The sequence below is a fragment of the Stegostoma tigrinum genome, chromosome 6 (genome assembly GCF_030684315.1).
Source record: "Stegostoma tigrinum isolate sSteTig4 chromosome 6, sSteTig4.hap1, whole genome shotgun sequence".
Lineage (NCBI taxonomy): Eukaryota > Metazoa > Chordata > Chondrichthyes > Orectolobiformes > Stegostomatidae > Stegostoma > Stegostoma tigrinum.
The window spans coordinates 16297966-16316288 of record NC_081359.1 but is presented as its reverse complement, the minus strand read 5'-3'; the positions used below and the strand labels follow the sequence as shown (position 1 = coordinate 16316288).

At 42.4% G+C, this 18323-nt stretch overlaps 1 protein-coding gene across 3 annotated transcripts in view; it reads right to left on the bottom strand.

Moving 5' to 3' along the window:
• Positions 1-18323, bottom strand: part of nalcn (sodium leak channel, non-selective) — a 226952-nt gene that overhangs the window by 191368 nt on the left and 17261 nt on the right. For all 3 annotated transcript variants that reach the window (XM_059646460.1, XM_059646459.1, XM_059646461.1), the window contains exons 4-7: positions 9659-9742; positions 9419-9558; positions 8321-8449; positions 5320-5471 (exon numbers count right to left, since the gene is read on the bottom strand). In XM_059646460.1, the coding sequence (XP_059502443.1) occupies positions 5320-5471; positions 8321-8449; positions 9419-9558; positions 9659-9742 (505 nt within the window). The remainder of the gene's footprint in view (positions 1-5319; positions 5472-8320; positions 8450-9418; positions 9559-9658; positions 9743-18323) is intronic.

The following is an 18323-nucleotide window of genomic DNA, read 5'->3' as shown; positions in this document are numbered from 1 at the left end:
GCAGTGAGACAAGGCAAACCTGATCTCACTCCAATAGTTAAATGTCAGCTGTGGCTCAATCTGTCTCTGAATCACTAGATTCTGGACTCAAGTCCCATTCTTGGGCTTGAGCACAAAATACCAAGGCTGCTAGACCAGTGCAGTGCTGTGGGAGTGCTGCCCTCTCAAAGGCACTGTCTTCACCAGATTTTATGCCAATGTGCCAACTGCATGTTCTCATGCAAAAGCTCACATGGACTATTTTGAAGAAATGCAGGGGAGTTACCACAGGATCCTAGTCAATAGTTCTCTCTCAACAAACAGCACCTAAAACAGATGATCTGATCATTATAACACTGCTGTTTGTAGGAGCTTGCTGTGTATAAATTGTACACAGCAAGCTCCTAAAAACAGTAAACACATTATTGTAACTATATTTCAGAAAGTGCTTCATTGCTTATGAAGTGCTTTGAGACATTTGGTATTACGAGAAGGGCTTTATAAATGCAAGTCTCTCCTTTATCCTAACAAGGGATATTCTGTAGACTGGTAAGGGAATTGGTTCTTGAGGGTTCTTTTGGGAGGGGTGAGTTAAAGGAAAGCTTTTGTGATGGTTGGGTAAATACGGAGCTAAGTGGAGGGCTGGCGCACTGAGCTGGACAGCAGGACAGAGTTGTACGAGGAAGTGGCGTGGTCAGCTCCGCCGAAGACTAGAGAGGTGAGGCCTGTATCTGTCTTAAATAGTTCAGAGGGATAGGGCGCAGGTCAGACGTTAAGAGTTCCTGCTTTCTTCGCCTATAATCGTAAGGGCTAGAACAGCACATCATCCTCATCTCAGTGGGCGGCATTCTAGAGTGACAAAGTCAAGAGTTTTCAATTCCTAGTCCAGAGACTTGTATTCAAAATCTCAGCTGACAATCCGGTGCTGTACTATGAGTGAACAGGAATTATACAGAAAAAAAATTGGCACTCCTTTATTCTGAGACTATGCCCTCTAGTTTTAGATTTAGAAGGGGGAAATATCCTGTCAGCATTTATTCTGTCAGGGCTCTGAAGAATCCTGCATGTTTTAGTGTTTTTTGTTAAAAACACAGTCTCAGGATATCCCCAAAGCTCTTCGCTGCCAATGACTGGCTAAGAGTGGTCAATTGCAGTCTTTGGAATTGCAGCAGTCAATTTAACACACAGAAAGCTTCCATTAGCAGCAACATAACCAAGAACAGAGCTTCTGTTTTAGGGTGAGGCATAAATACCAGATTTCACATTGGGAAGAGCTCTCCGATCAAAAAGAAGTCATGGAAATTTAAATTCACACAAGAGGCGCTGACAGTATGTCAGGTTTAAGGTTTCAAACAATCACTCTTTAGGAACATTATCTCGATGGTGAGGGCAAACGAGTGAAATGCAGGATTTTCATGTTGAATGGACTTTAGCCACAGCTTCAGCAACAAAAAGCAGTGAGGGGTGCAGTGCTAGGAAAAGCAGAGTTCCTTCTTAGAATCTCCACTAGAGTCTCCGTGAATGTATTTACCGGTAGATTACGGACTGCACATTCTCTGGCAACCACTAGGTCACCACTATAAGAACATACCAAAGCCCAGGTATCTTTCTGTGCAGACATAGAAATCGTTGAAAGAATTAAACCAATCCCAATCATGTGGAGATACAATTTGAACAAAGGACTGAGTAAAGAAAGAGTTTGCCACTCTCACTTCTTTTTACAAAATGGGAATGAAAAAGTCCTTGCTGATTAACCCAGACTTCAACTACTGGTCCAGAAATAATAACATTGCACAGACAAGGAAAACATTGGAATGATTAAATTTCCCCTCATGTTCTGGAAACACAGCTGAATTATGTTTCAATATTGAAAAAAAATGAAATATCAGCATCAGCAGGTTGACATTTACAACTTTTCTAATACCAGAGAAGATCATAAAGAACAAGAACAAGAACATTGTGACTTGGAGCTTGGAAGCAAATGTACCGTAGCCAAATTTGCAGATGACACAAAAATAGGTGGAAAGGCAACACATGCAGTTGAGACATCCGGAAAGATTAAGTGCATGGACAAATAGTTAGCAGATAAAGTAGAATGCAGGAAAGTGTGAAGTTGGATGGGAGAACAAAAGAACAGAATATTATTTAAATGGAGAAAAACTGCAGGAAGCTGCAACACAGAAACTTGGTGGTACTTACACGTGAAACACAAAGCTAGCACAGAGGTGCAGTAGGTAATCAAGAAGGCTAATGGAATCAGAGATAATGGGAACCGCAGATGCTGGAGAATCCAAGATCACAAAGTGTGAAGCTGGATGAACACAGCAGGCCAAGCAGCATCTCAGGAGCACAAAAGCTGACGTTTTAGGCTTAGACCCTTCTCTTTGATAAAGGCTAATGGAATGTTGGCCCAAATTTCAAGGGGGTTGGGGTTTAAGTGTAGGGAATCTTACTGTAACTGGACCAAGTGCTGGTGAGACCACATGTGGAGTACTGACAGTAGTTTTGCCGCCCTGATTTAAGATCAGGTATCATTTTACTGGAAGCAGTTTAGAAGTTTCACTAGGATGATTCCTGGTATAGAGAGGCTGTGTTATGGGGAAAGGCTAAACCGTTTGGGACTCTACGCACCAGAGTTTAGAAGGATGAGAGATAATGGGAACTGCAGATGCTGGAGAATCCAAGATAACAAAGTGTGAAGTTGGATGATCTTCGGTCCGCCTCCCCCTCTCTCCCTATTTATTTCAGAATCCTCTCCCCATCCCCCTCTCTGATGAAGGGTCTAGGCCCGAAACGTCAGCTTTTGTGCTCCTGAGATGCTGCTTGGCCTGCTGTGTTCATCCAGCTTCACACTTTGTTATCTTAGAAGGGTGGGAGGTGATCTCAGTTAAACATGCAGGATTCTTGAGGGTCCTGACAGGGTAAATGTCCAAAGGATATTTCCCCCTCATGGGTATATCTAAGACGAGAAGGCATAGTCTCAGAATTAAGGGGTGCCAATTTAAAACTGAAAAGAGGAGGAACTTCTTCTCTCAGAGTTGTGAGCCTTTGGAACTCCTCGTCACAGAGGGCTGTGGGGGCAGGATCCTTGTGCACATTTAAGGCTGAGATAGATAGATTCTTGCTCTGTCGGGGAATCAAGGGTTATGCAGAAAATGCAGGAAAGTGGATGTGGGGCATGTCAGATCAGCCATGCCCCGAGTGAATGGTGGAGCAGATGCGAGAGACCGAATGGCCTACTCCTGCTCTTTTAGTCTAAGAATACCTGGCAGAAACTTAGAATGGAATGAGATTAGCAACAGAAAACACAAAAATTTATTTGATTTAAAAGAAAAGCTTGCATTTATATAGTGTCTTTCGTGACCGTGCAATTACCTAAGTGCTTTGCACAGTAGACTTTAAAGTGTTATCACTGTCGTACTACAGGAATCATGGCCACCAACTTGCATGCAGCAAGATGGTAATGACAGATCATCATTTGTTCGCATGTTGGTTGGGAGGTAAATATCGGCCAGGACATTAGGGATAACTACCCTGCTCTTCTTAGACAGTCCATAGGTTCTTTGGTGTACACCTAAACAGACAGGTAAGCCTTGGCTTAATTTCCTATCCAAAAGACAGTACTCCAACAACACAAACTCACTTACTGTTGTGCTGACTATCATCTTTGCTTTCAAGCCTTGGAGTGGAACTTGGACCAAGAATCTTCTGAAGAGAGCGTGTTACCAACTGAACCACAGCTAATATTTGAACTAAAGTTTACAGTAAACTTTCCAAACTGTGTGCGAAACACCAGGAGAAAGACTATCAGAAGAATACTGACTGAAAAGAAGCAGGCAGTATCGGGGCACCAAAGATGATTCCTAAGAAAACAAGTTAGCGGAAGAAATTAAATCTTGAAAAATCAATTTCTACTTATAGAAAAGAGAACAATATTTCAAATCGTGCCTCTGCATGGGAACAGATATCTTCCTGATACCGACCACATACAGAAGCCAGAAGGCAAAACCAAGGAGAAGCAAAAGGCAATTCCCTGTCTAAACATTTCCACTTTCTTGAAGATGCTCCTTCAGACAAAGCTGCTAGTACAGGGCTCAATGTATATCATGGCACGAAACTGTTGTTCACTGTGTGTGCAACAATCACAGCCTTATGATTAGCATGAAGTAAGCTGAAGGAAATGTATCAGCCTGGTCCAGGACAGTCTGACCTCAAACCCTTTCAGTTCATGGCCAGGACCTGCCAACAGTGGTTGAGTTCATTTATCTTGAGCAGCGCACTCTCTCAAGCTGTCAATATTGACAACAATAAACAGGCATGAATTCAAAGCAAGTGTAGCCTCTGGCAGACTCCAAATATCAGTTTGAGAATAAAGAGGGGCAACTCTGCCGACCAAACTGCTCTTCACATTGCAAGATGGGGAGGCAATGGCCTACTAGTATAATCACTGGACTGTTAATCCAGAGACCCAGATAATGTTCTGGGGGCCCGGGTTCAAATTCGCCACGGCAGATGGTGGAAGTTGAAATCAATAAATATCTGGAATTAAGAATCTAATGATGACCATCAATCTTTTGGCAAATGTTGGAAAAACCCATCTGGTTCACCTATACCCTTCAGGGAAGGAAACTTCCATCCTCACCTGGTCTGGGCTACATGTGGCTCTGGACCCACAGCAATGTAGTTGTCTCTTAACTGCTCTCTGGGCAATTAGGGATGGGCAATAAATGCTGCTTGGTCAGTGATGCCCTCATCTCATAAATGAACTAAACAAAAAGACCTGAACTGTGTCCCATCATCACAGCCAGAAGCTCAACCACTTTCACAGGATCTGCCTTCAGAAGTACCATCGGACATGGAGTTGCTCACCTGAGCTGGCATGCCAAGCATCCCCACGTACTGAGACAGTCACAACTGAGTTGAGTTGGCCATTGAGACTGGCTGTGTATCAAATTACATTTGCTAACCAAAGAAAACATGTAATGGAGAGTCCCAGTCACTTGGTAATCAAGGGGAGTATTACACAGGCATTCTGAAAGCTTTATTTTGGGGTTTTGTAGGGATTTCTTGTTTCTTAACAGCGTCTGTGAACAGCCTAACTCTAAGTTAATATCTCTGCGTTCTGGACTCCAGCTCCACTTCCCACCCCAACGCTAAATCATGTTTCTACCTTACAAAATCCTTTAGTCACCTTAAACCTCTGAATTATCTCACACTTTAATCTCCTGGATTTGAGTGAGTGCAAGCCTTGTCAATGCAACTTCTCCAATCGTGACTGAAGACATTTTAAATTTTAAAACACAAACTACTGCAAAGTAAAGTTTTGAAACCAGGACGGACCTAATTCATTAAATCCACTGTATCCCAGCTCTTGTCTGGTAAGTCCGAGGTCTTCAAGGTCCATGCATTTAAATCCCAGAGGACACTGGTATCCCTCTCCATCTGGTGAGCAGTGGGTGTCTGGGATAGCCAAGTTATTCCAGGTCACATTGCTGCAGAACAGAATGAAGATTAATTCCACTTTTGGGACAATGCCATTTTTTAAAAAAACTGTTTGAACCTGCAAAGAAATAATGGGGAGCATTGCATCTGCACACACTGTTGTATTGATCTCCTCTACATTGAGCTGACAACAAGAAATGGATCTCTTGGCCCACCAGTCTATGCTTGCATACGCTCCAGCAGTTCTGAAGAAGGGTCACTGGACCCGAAACATTTTAACTCTGCTTTGTCTCCACAGATGCCACCAGACCTGCTGAGCTTCTCCAGCAATTTACATACAAGTCCACATAGTGTCTTCCCATAGCCCTTTCATTTCACGCTATCAACATAACCTTCTATTTCTTTCTCCTACTTGTTTTTCTTGATTTCCCTCAACTTTTCCCTATGGAAACAAGTTCCACATTCTCACCTTACTCTGGGTAACAAAGATGGCCCTGAATTTCGGATTGGATTTATTTGTGATTGTTTTATATTGGGAGGGTTTAGTCTATAGGGAGAGACTGAACAGGCGGTGGCTATTTTCCCTGGACCGTCAGAGGCCGAGGGGTGATCTTAAAGAGGTTTATAAAGACCATGAGGGCTGTGGAGAGGGTGAATAGTCTCGGTTTTTTTCCCAGTGTAGGTGAGTCCAAAACTAGAGGGCATAGGTTTAAGGTGAGAAGGAAAAAATTTAAAAAGGACCTAAGAGGCAACATTTCCCCTCAGTGGGTGGTGTGTGAGTGGAATGAACTGCCAGAGGAAGTAGTAGAGGTACAATTACAACATTTAAAATGCATCGGGTTGGGTATATGAATAGGAAGGGTTTACAGGGATATGGGCTAAGTCTGGCAAATGGGACTGGATTAATTTAGGATATCTGGTTGGCATGGACAAGATGGACTGAAGGAGCTGCTTCTGTACTGAACATCTCTGTGACTGTGTGGCATTTGATGTCTCTTTACCAATGGAAAGATCTCCCCTGCGCCTCTCAAATCCTTTCATTTCACTAATGCTGATTGGTTCACTCCTCGGCCTTCTCTTCCCGAGAGAAAAGGATGCTCAGCCTGTTTCATTTTACTCAATGTTTAGAACCTCTCAGTTCTGGGGAATCATTCTTGCAGATTAGCACCCGTGGTATAACACATCCTGTTTCCTCCACAATCCCGATCTTCAAATACATGTCCCAATTAACTTTTGAAATGAAGGCAGGATGGCTTTAAGTTCCAACGGTTTGACAAAGAAAATTGGCAAAATTGACGCGGCCTTACAAGTTTATCAAATCTGCGGTTAAAAAGGGCAAAGTACAAGGGCAGGAATATTATTTTCACCTTCAAACCAGGCTCGCAATCTCCCCGGTGTTGGAGATTAAGGGTGGGATCTAACTGAGGTGTTTAAAGATTGTTAAAGCATTCAATAGCATGTAGGGAAACAAACTAACTGCTCTGGTGGGCGTGTGGCACAAGTCCAGAACAAGAGGGAAGGACCTTAAATTATGGCCGGCTTTCCGTGGGGTGGGGGAGGGGTTGGATTGTGTCAGGAAGCACTGCATCACAGCAGGGGGAGTGGAAATAAGGATTTCCCTCCCAGAAAATGGAGTGAGACTGAAAGCCCTTTCAAACTCTTGAGGCTGACAGTGATGGGTTTTTTTTAGTGGTTAGAGGCATTCAGGATTAATGTACCAACTGGGAGTACTAATGAAAGCAATTAATTGATTTATGGAACAGATGCAAGAGGCTGAATCCCATCATCCTTAGCTAAAGCAAAATACTAAACCTGACAAAGGGCTACACTCTGAAAGCCTGTGTTTTCAAATAAACCTGTTGGACTATAACCTGTTGTCGTGTGATTTCTGACCATAGAACCACGTAACTTAGGAAGGCATCTCTTAAGAGATACGACATCCCTTACCAACAGTAATACAGTTTCATTTTTAAGAAAATGTAACTTCTTATTTTAGTTAAAATATAATAAACTACCTCTTGTTCCTCATGAGATAACAAGCTGCAGAGCTGGATGACCCTGCTGCCCAATGGTCTCAATGTGGACTTCACAAGCTTCAAAATCTCCCCACCCCCGACTTCATCCCAAAACCAGCCCAGCTCATTCCTGCCTCCTTGACCTGTCCGTCGTCTCTCCCACCTATCCGCTCCTCATCTCACTGACCAACCCCACCTCACCTATCTACCAGCCTCATCCCTACTTCCTTGACCTATCCATCTTCCCTTCACTGATGAACCCCCATCTTGCCTACCCCCCTACAGTCACCTTGCCTTGCGCCATCCCTGCCCCCTTGCACTGTCTGCCCCCCACTCTGGCCGTGGTGGTGGTGGTGGTGTGCGTGTGTTTATGTGAGAGAGACAGAGATCAAAAAAAAGACCACTGGGGAGAGACAGCTCACTGTGAGAGATAGTGTGCTAGGGAGACAGCACACATGTAACAGAAAGGGAGTGCACGTGAGACAGTGAGAATGAATGTGAGAGTGAATGTGTGTGTGAGAGAGAGCGAGACAGAGTGTGAGTGTGAATGCATGTGAGAGAGAGGAAGAGAATGAGGGTGTGCTGGAAGCAGGCTGGCAGTAAAAGCGTGAAGAGCTAAGGTAATGTTTGTGACAGGGTAAAAACCAGGGAAGCTAAACTAACAAAGTATTTCAAGGTGCAGCAGGCAGAATGTGTGTTAATGGTTAGACTAAAAAAACTTCCTCTGACGATTGGATGAGTGCAATTACAATGGATTTACTGCAAAGCAAAACCCATTTGAAAATTGTGCTATTAAAAACAAATCTGGGTATTATTTATAAAGAAGAATAAATATTACAAGATACTGAGTGTGAAAAGACACCTTTTGTAAAGTCAGTGCTCACCCTGGCTGTGTATCATTGGTTACACAATGGTAGGTGAATGTGCCAAACATTTGAACTCCCAAAATTCCATACAACAGCAGAAAGAACAGCAGGAAAATGGACACGCTCCAAATCTGCTCTCCTGATCGTCTGCAGTAAAACAATACGACAAGACATAAACAATGTATTGCTTTGTTATTCACAAATCTTTAAAAGGCAACATCATATGTCATCAGCTCTGTGCAACATCCACCAACCTGTGAATTAGATAGTTGTGATTAGATAGGTTCAAATCCCACTCCAGAGACCTGTACACAAAATTCAGCTTAACATTCCCAGCAGACCTTCTACCAATTAATAACTAAGCATCAAATTAGCTTGCTTAGAACTCAGTTGACCCCAATTTAGTGCTTTTCACAACATAAATGCATTGGCGTGGGGAGATGGGCAGGACTGCAATTCCCATTTCATTTTAAATTTCTGTCTCAGAGGAAGGTCGAGGATCTGCTCTGCTCATAGTGGACATCCACCAGCCCGAAGATGAGGTGGATTGGCCATGCTAAACTGCCCATAGTGTCTTGGAACGTGCAGGCTAGATGGATTGTAAATAGGAAATGCAGGATTACAGGAATATGGTAGAGGGTCAGATGCACTTTAAAGTGGCTGGTGTGGGCTTAATGTGCCAAACTGCCTGCTTCCACACTGCAGGGATTCTATGATTTTATGATTCTGAGAAGACTGCATCCCCTTTCTTCCTACCCGCAGGTCCATTAAAACACCCTGCCCTGACCCTTCCCCTCCAAGGTGTCAACTCCTGACCTAGCTATGCCCTTTGTTGTTGCTGGAATTGAGGGAGGGTCAGCTCACCAGATTGGCTGGGGACAGTTGATCATCCCCTTGTGTTACTGCGCCAAGTCTCCATGCCCACCATCTGGGCCAATGTGTGTTCCTCAACCAACAACACCAGATTGTTTGATCTCTGTTACATGTGGTTGCTCGCTTTGCACAAGTTGGCTTTTCCCTACATTACAGCGCTTCAGAGAGCCCTTCATTGGCTGTGAAGCACATCCCCAGATCAAGCCAGTCTGTATGCAAACACAATTATCTTTTCGTCCTTACTTCAGAATGTTTGTAATCCGTGTGCGAGGAAGTTCAAACCGAAAATAGATTCGGAATGCTCGAATCATGATGAGCGGTCGTGGGATTCGCAACATGCTTAAAGGTGACATCTGGTCGACTATTTGAGCTACTTCAAAGACCTGAAAAAATAAATATTAACATGTTATGCTAGAGTTCTACAGATAACTTTATGCAAGGCTCATCAAAACTTGTTTAAAAATTACTTTATTTGGCATGTACCTGTAATACAAGGGACACCCCGAGACAGAAGACCATGAACCCATCAAACACACACCATCGGTCTTTCACATATGAATTATCACCCTGTGAAACAAGAGCAAACCATCATCAGTAAAAAGAACTGGATGAGAAACAAATAAACAATGATGCCAGATAACGGGTATTGAGCTTTCTTGGAATCTGATTATTTACCTCAAAAGGAAAGATTTGTCAGGCTATGAGAAAAATATTGAATAATAGCAGTCATTGCATAGTTTGCACAAATAATTGTCAGAATGGACCAAATGAATTCCATTTGCATTACACCATAATCTGTCCATTCATTACTTAAGATGATTTTCTGAATGTGTGCTACTAGCTTAAAGCAAATGGCTAGTATTAGATGGGAGTGAATGCTGATTTCTTGATACACTGTTGAGTTATAAGCAAATTTTGGAAAAACAAATGAATTTTATCATTTCCATGAAAATTAAAGCCTCAGAAACAAAATGCGTGTACAATTAAAGTTAAAGTAATATTAATCATCAAATCCATTTGACACCAAACACATGGGTAATGACCAAGTATCGGGATTCACTGAAATTAAGTTGAACTAAAATGGAGTTAACTGAGACAGTCAAAATACCCTGAGAACTGCACAGAGTAACTAAGAAATTCACTCTGTATTCAGAACAGTTATATTTCCAAACTCTGAAAAGACAATTCATTTGTGTTTATTCCAGTTACATACAATTTCTTAAAACAATAGCCTTTGAGATGGGTGAAGTCTCTAAGCTTTAAAGGGAACATAGTGCTGAGTATATTAAATCCATTCCCCATTTGTTACAGTGGTGCAAAATGCATTAATTTGTTCTATGTTTTTTGCTGTTCCTTTTCAATCATTGATGAGCCTATCAGTAGATTAAAAGGCAGTTTATCAGTGCTTCAGCTTTTCACAAGAATTAGGAAGGATAGAATGCAAAGTCCTAAAAGTTTTCAGATTTAAAGAGAGGTGACGGCATAGTGCTAATATTCCTGGGATAGTAATTAGATTAGGAATTCAATAAAATTCTGGAATAAAAAGCTAGCCAACAGTGACTATGTAATAATTATTGAAGATTGTCATAAAAACCCGCTTGGTTTACTAACATACTTGAGGGAAGGAAATTTGCCTTCCTTACCTGGTCTGACCTATAAGTGGCTCCAAGTCCAGAGTGACGTGGATGACTCTTAACTTAGGGGTGGGCAATAAATGCTGGCTTAACCAGTGATGCTCACATCACATGATCAAACAAAATAAACTGCCAGAGATCACAAGGTGATATGGTATCATAGACATATTTCTACACATGCCATGCATGCCTAATTGAAAGCTGTTACGCAGACCTCGCTCCAATAAAGAAAACCTACCGTAGTCACTGTAGACCATCCGTTATTCATGTTGGAGGGAGCTTCAGTATTAAAGGGAGCCAGCTTTGCATAGTACAGGTTCACTCAGCGTGGTATCCACTAAATGTGACTGGATTGGTTGGGCTTCAAATTTTAAACCCTGTAGGACTTTGTGTATTGTGATTGGAACGAGTTCAGCCAGGTGGGCCTCATAGATGAGTTCCCAGGCTGACCTTGTTCCAATCACCACATTGTGTTCCATCCTTCCTAATGCGTGTGAAATGCTGAAACACAGATAAACTGCTCCTTGGTCTACTGATTACCCCAGCCATGATCTATAGGGAACTGCGAAAACCACAAAACAAATGTAGATGGTCTTACGGGTACACACAAGTGCTGGTGAGATTATATCTGGAGTACTGGGAGCAGTTTTGGACCCATTATTTAAAAATAAGATGTCACTTCAATGGAAGCAGCTCAGGGAAGGCAGACTAGGATGCTCCCTGGTCTAGAGGGGTTGTCTTATGAACAACAGTTAAACAGGTTGGGATTCTACTCATTGAGGCTTAGAAGGATGAAAGGTAATCTCGCTGAAACATATTGGATTCTTAAGGGGTTTAGGCTGAGAGGATGTTTTGTCTCATGGGAGAGTCTAGGACCAGATGGCATAGTTTTAAAATAAAGGTTGACATGAAGAGAAATTTCTTTAGAGGGTTGAGGGCCTTTGGAACTCCTTGTCACAGAGAGCTGTGGGGTACAGTCCTTGTGTTGACTTTGAGCTTACATTTGTTTTGGGTTTGGTGCCTCAGGAAGAGGGCTGTTTTATTTTTCCTTTCTCTTAGGTAGAGCCAAGGGGGCTTTTATTTTAACCCTGTGCTGCCCCTCTCCCATAGTGCTTGCTGGGGTCTGTGTAAGGGGAACTTTATTTTCATTTGCAATGGGTAGAAGAACTTTTCTGTCTGGTCTTTAGGCCATTGTTGTCCCTGTACCAGGAGCATTCAATGGGGAAGGAGTTGAGGGAGTTTGATTTTTAGTCTCCTTTGTTTGACTGAGTCAAGGAATGTTTATTCCACATTTTGATCCACATTTCCCCTTCCGCAAGAGTAGTTGGTGGGGACAAGGAACAACCTTTTTTGGTTTATTTACATGTTTTCATTTTTATTCCAAAGTCACTGGAATTTATTTCAGATAGAGAGTCGGGGGGAACTTTTACTTTTCTGTTTTGAAAGAGTAGAGCTAGCTTTACTCTGTATTTAACCTGGTACTCTCCTTGTTGCAGGAGTGCCTAATGGGGACAGTGTTGTGGTGGGGGTCTTGACCTTTCTGTTTGCGTCTTTCGTTTAACAGAGTAGAGACCCTGTGTACATTTAAGGCTGGGATAGTCAGATTCTTGATCAGTAGGAGAATGAAGGGTTACAGGGAAAGGGCAGAAATGCAGACATGAGGAGTGTTGGATCAGCCTAAATCCTCCTGGAGGGCATATCAGGCTCACAGGGGCAGAATGGCCCAGTCCTGCTCTTATTTCTTGCGGTCAAACAGGATTGGTATCTTTATTTCTGCCTTCTCAAGTTCAAAAGATTAAGTTTCAGTGCAACATTTCTACTTCTCATCTTCCCCATTTTTCACAAGGCCATTCCTAATCCTCACTAATCTTCCTGAACCATCACTCCCTAACCATGCCTCTAGGATTTAATAAACAAATTCTTTCATTGGATGTAGGCCTAATTCTTTAATTTCTCTTGAGTGCTGTTCTGAGTCAACAGATAGTTCTGCAAATCACACATAGACCAGATCGAAAAAGGACATCAGATTTCCATTAACAAAAACAAGGTTTTTTTTATGACAATCAACTGTAGTTGTGTGGTCACCACAACTCATGCCAGCTTTCAATTCCAGACTCTTTGCTAGTTGTACTTTGAAGCCACTGGTTCTTATGGTGGGATTTGACCCAGTGTCCCCAAACTGTCAGTGTGGGCCTCAGAAATACTATTCCAGTGACACCATGGCATTGTCTTCCCAAGATTCAGCCAGCTCGATAATTTACAGGTATTTGAAATTTAAGAGTTAAGTTTCTTCCACCCCCTCTGTCCCTCCCAGGTCTTCTAAAGGTTATGGCCCAGTCTAAAAGCGTGCAATTCCGCTGCACAATTCAATAGCAAGCATATTTCCACACATGTCTGCAGCTGCTCTGAGCAGAGACAGTGCTGTCAAAAAACACTTCATCTCACATTGTTTGTCATTTTATGAAAGTCTGACTGATGGCCAATCTCCAGCAGAAATAAAAGCAAGTAATAGATGTGAGCCATTTTCTAATGCTAGAATGTTTCTGCTTGATTTCACATCATGAAAGAAAAGTAAAAATGACAAAAAATCTGTAAAGTTCCTTCAGCATTTTAATGCCAACTTAATTATACCTTGCGATAACAGCTTACATTTATTCAGCTCTTTCAAAATTGCAAAAAATATCAGAAGGCACTTCATAGAAGTGTAATCGCACTAAATCTGACACCGAAGCATGCATAAAGGTATTAGGAAAGGTGACTAAAGCTCAGTCAAAGAGGATGGTTTCAAGAAGTATCTTAAAATGCTTGGAGAGAGAGGTAGAGAGAGTATCAGAGCTTAAAGGCCACATAGGTGAAGGGACAAATGCCGACAGTGGAGCTACTAAAGCAGGGAATGCTGAACTGGTGAGAATTGGGGAAGGGCAAATATTAGGATCCTGGAAAAATGTGCAACGTCATCTTAATGTATTACAGATGGCTGCTGTGGACTCAATGGGTGGCAGATAAAGAGGTTTTAACAAAGAACAAAATGAAAGAAGAGCACGTGATTGGAATCAAAGCACAACGTCTCCTAAATTATTTCATCCAAGTATTTTCAAAGCACTGTTTAGATTAGTTAATATATTTACAATGCTAAAAAGCTTTCTACACAATGATATGTCTTGGAAATTAAAAAGGGAGAAAAATAATTAAGCTCCTACTGAGAAAATAAACAAAGATTCTCAGCTACAGCAGCTTCAGGGGAGACCCAGGCTAATTTTGCCAGACGGCTGATCTAATAGAACTAGACACCAGTGACCATAATGGACAGATGTCAGTATTCACTGAACAGGGTGCAGCTGTTAGTCAGAAACTTGCTATAATTTGCATTGAATATTAAATTACAGATTTTTCAAAGCAGCAGATGCGCAGGATCACCATCACCTGCAAGTAACCCTCCAGGTTACATACCTTCCTGATTGGACTGATATTCGTCGACCTTCCTGCTCCTCTGATGTTGCCTGACCTGCTGTATACCTCCAGCTCCACACTGTGTTGACTCTGACTCCAGCATCTGCAGTTCTGGCTATCTCTGAATGATATCGCACTTGCCTCACTGTTGTTGGTTGAAATCCTGGAGCTCCCTTCCTAACAGCAGAGTGGGTACACTACAGGGACTGCAGTAGTTCAACAAAATGCCTCACCATCACCTTCCTAAGGGCATACAAGCATAAGTACTGACCCTGCCAAATGCTGACTCAACAATTGATTTGGGCAAATAAACCAAACTGGAGGACAAACTGTGAATGTGCTTGTAACAGTATTTGAGTTTCATCCAAAGCAACACAGCCTAACATTGCCTTAATTCACTGGCAGAATGACAGAGCATGTTTAATAGATAATAAGAGGATAGGCTATTTTCTCTGGCTACTCTGGACTTTTGAATTTGCATCCATTCCATGCGTACTTAAGATTTGACCATTCCACAGGGTCTCCAAAAGACACTCCACATGTTCACCTTGAGCTGACGCAACACATTTTGCTCACACCCTGACTTCTACCATCTGTTCACCTGCAATGCTCAGAGCCACTGGTACTCCTCTGGTTCAGTCCTTGTGCATGCTCCCAATTTCATCAATTCCATTATTGGTGACATTATGCCTTTGGATTGGATGGCATAATGGCTACTCCTACTCATTATAATATTGCTTAACTTTAAGTAAGTTCAGGCACCACTTCAGCTTTTTACTATTATTGTGATAAATTTTTAAAAAAACTCACATTAAATAACCTACTGTTTAGAAAAAAAATTATGGCATCCCAGCTTTGCAAATTGGGGAATAATCTATGAAAGTAAAGAAACTAGACTGAAACTTCAAAAACCATTGGTTAGTGCCTACTTGGAGTATCGTGTCCAGTTCTGGACGCTACACAAGGGTGAAATCTTTTGTTTCAGGTGCCAATGAACTTGGAGTCAGGAAATACACTTTGTTAGGGTAGTCAAATCTTGGGTTAAGGCAATATTTTGCAACAGTTTTTACTGTGGAGAAATAAATATATTTGTCTTGAAAACAGTCCACATTGCAGAAGAGGAAGTCCCGAATCCCAAGGCATTGTGGGCAGTCAGGGAAAACATTGCACAGCCCCTGGCACAGATATTTGCATCATCTACGGTCAAAGAAATTCAGGGATTTACACATATATATTAATCAATTAAAACCTTCTAACTGATTTAGGATTTAACAGCTTCTTAGGTTTGTTTAATACATCCTCATCAGTTGTGTAACCCTTTGATCATTTGCCTATAAATTCTGTGTTCTGTGCTCTTCTTTCTTGTTTCACCTGACAAAGGGGCAATGCTCTGAAAGCTTGCATTTTCATATAAACCTGTTGGACGATAACCTGGTGTTGTGTCATTTCTGACCTTGACTACAGTCATGGGTGAGGTGTTGGAGGGCTGGAGGGTGGCTAATATTGTGTCTTTCTTTAAGGAAGGCGGTAAGGAGAAACCTGGGAACCAAAGACTGGTGAATCTGACATCAGTGGTGGGTAAGTTGTTGGATGGGATTTTGAGAGATAGTATTTACATGCATTTAGAGGGGCAAGGACTGGTTAGGGAAAGTCAGCATAGCTTTGTGCGTGGGAAATCATGTCTTACAAACTTGATTGAGTTTGAGGATGTAACCAAAAAGATTAGTGAGGCCAGAGCTGTAAACCTTGTTTACATGCTTGAGTAAGATTCGACATGGTACACAAATTACCGATTAGATCCTATGGGATTCCACTGGAGAAAAAATTGGCTTGACAGTAGGAGACAGAGGGTGGTGGCACAGCATTGTTCAGCAAGAATAGATGACAAATCCTTGTCCACCACAACCCTCAATACTGGTACCCCACAAGACTGCGTAATCAAACCCTTACTGTACTCCTTATACACTCATGGCCTTGTGGACATATTCCTCCCCAACTCCATTTACAAGTTTGCTGATGACACCGTCGTTGTAGGCCTGATCTCAAACAATCAGGTGTTTGAATGGACCTCATAGAATAGAATCATCACAAAATCCCTAAAGTTCAGCAGTGGGCCACTTGGTCCATCGAGCCCACACCGACCCTCTGAAGAGCTTCCCAGCCAGACTCACCCACGCTCCCATGAGTGAATAAAAAAAAAGCCATGTTGCCTTTCCCCCTCTACCAGAATTAAACTTTGGATGCAAAAGCCTGTGCTCGAATCTCTCGACTCACATTGAGTTAACGGCCTTAAATGGCTAATCAAGGGCCAGCTCAGCCCTGTTTTTGGCAGTAACCCCGGGCGCAGGCAGGCTTGTCACCATGAACCATCACAACATCTGTTACTGTGCAGGCAGCTTGTCACATCAGTGTGGAGCCGGGGTAGGTGGGTGAGTGGGCAGAGGGTGGGATTGGAGGATTTTATAGTAAAGCCCGCAGAGGCAATCTCTGTCCAGCCCTTTCATCAGGCACTTGAAGTCAGAGAGCCACACCTCCCCCTCTCCTTGAGCCATCTGACCCAAGAACACCCCATATCACTTACCCCTGCCTTAGGTCATCAACAATCCTGGGACTCTGCTGCTGTTCTTCCATCAACAGCCATGGCCACTTCCATGGCACTGCCCAGTGCAAGAGGTGCCAGCCCCATTGGCCAGCAGCTCTTGGAGGGCACAAGCTCTTCCCCGAGGAACAGATGAGGACGATGATGCCTCAAGAAGATCTGCCTCAGGAAGGACATAAAGAACTTAGAGAGGGGGCAGAGGAGATTTACTAAAATAGTGCCCGGGATGAGGGAATCCACTCACATTGAGTGATTGGAGAAGCTGGAATTGCTCTCAAAGCAGAAGAGTTAAATTCTTATTAGATGCATTCATGAAATGTTTTGGTACAGTAAGTAATGAGAAGCCGTTTTTACTGAGGGGTGGGGTGGTAGTGTCAGGAATCTGTGAGGATGCAGATTTAATTGACATGAGCACCAGAGAGAAAGTGAGACTTTATTTTTTAGGCAACATGGCAACTTTGTACAGTCTGGAATACCTAATGAAAGGTCAATGAAAGCTGGCTCAACAGTAAATGTAAAAAAGGCCTTTAATAAAGGTGAAAAGAGAAAGCAAGGCCATGGGGAAGGAGCAGCAGGAATGAGATCAACTGGATAACTCTTTGGAAGAGCCAGCTCAGGCACAATGGGTAGAAAGACCTCCATCTGTGCTGCGTGACTCTATACGATTATCAGAGGCATAACCTGGTCAAATTACACGTGTACAACTTACATTGTTAAGTGGGAAAATGAGCATGTCTGGTTCGTATTTATTTTACCTTCATATCTGGGCTTTACATATTTGCCCAAAGCCATTCCGAATGGGAATGGGGAAAACATAGCACCAATGGAGTTGGAGTGAAGATTGGGGCAATTCAGATTGTTGGGACAGTATACAGGAAGATTTAGTCTGTAGCCAGCTATACCAAACACAGCCTGGAAGCAACCAACAGTGAAACAAGAACTGGTCTCACTGCTTTGCACTGAAGTCCTCATTCCTCTGCCGAAAATAAGCTTGCTGTTTTTAGAAATAAATTGTTAATGACACAACATTGGGCCCCAACCCCAGTACACTTTCAAAACCGTAGTGGAAAGCTACATTTGAGAGTGTATAAATCAAGACATAAGATTTCGAGTAAAAGGAACAACAATCCATTCGGGTGAAGCTTGCTCATGATGTATCCATCAAAGCATTCCATCGCACTTCAATATCCCAATTCTCTGTCAGTGCTTTTTTAAAAAAAATTATATATAAAGGAAACAAGGCATTGACAATGTTTTATTATATTGAAATAGTAACTGTACTATGGGCAGATTTGGTCACCTTTCGTGAATAGGATGTAATTGCACTGGATGTAGTTCAGAGAAGGTGCTCCAGATTAATATAGAGATGAAAGCATTGTCCTATACGGAGAGATTGAGAAGTTTGGAAAGATGAGAGGCGATCTAATTGAGGTACACAAGATGCTAGAGTGGATTGAAAAAACGT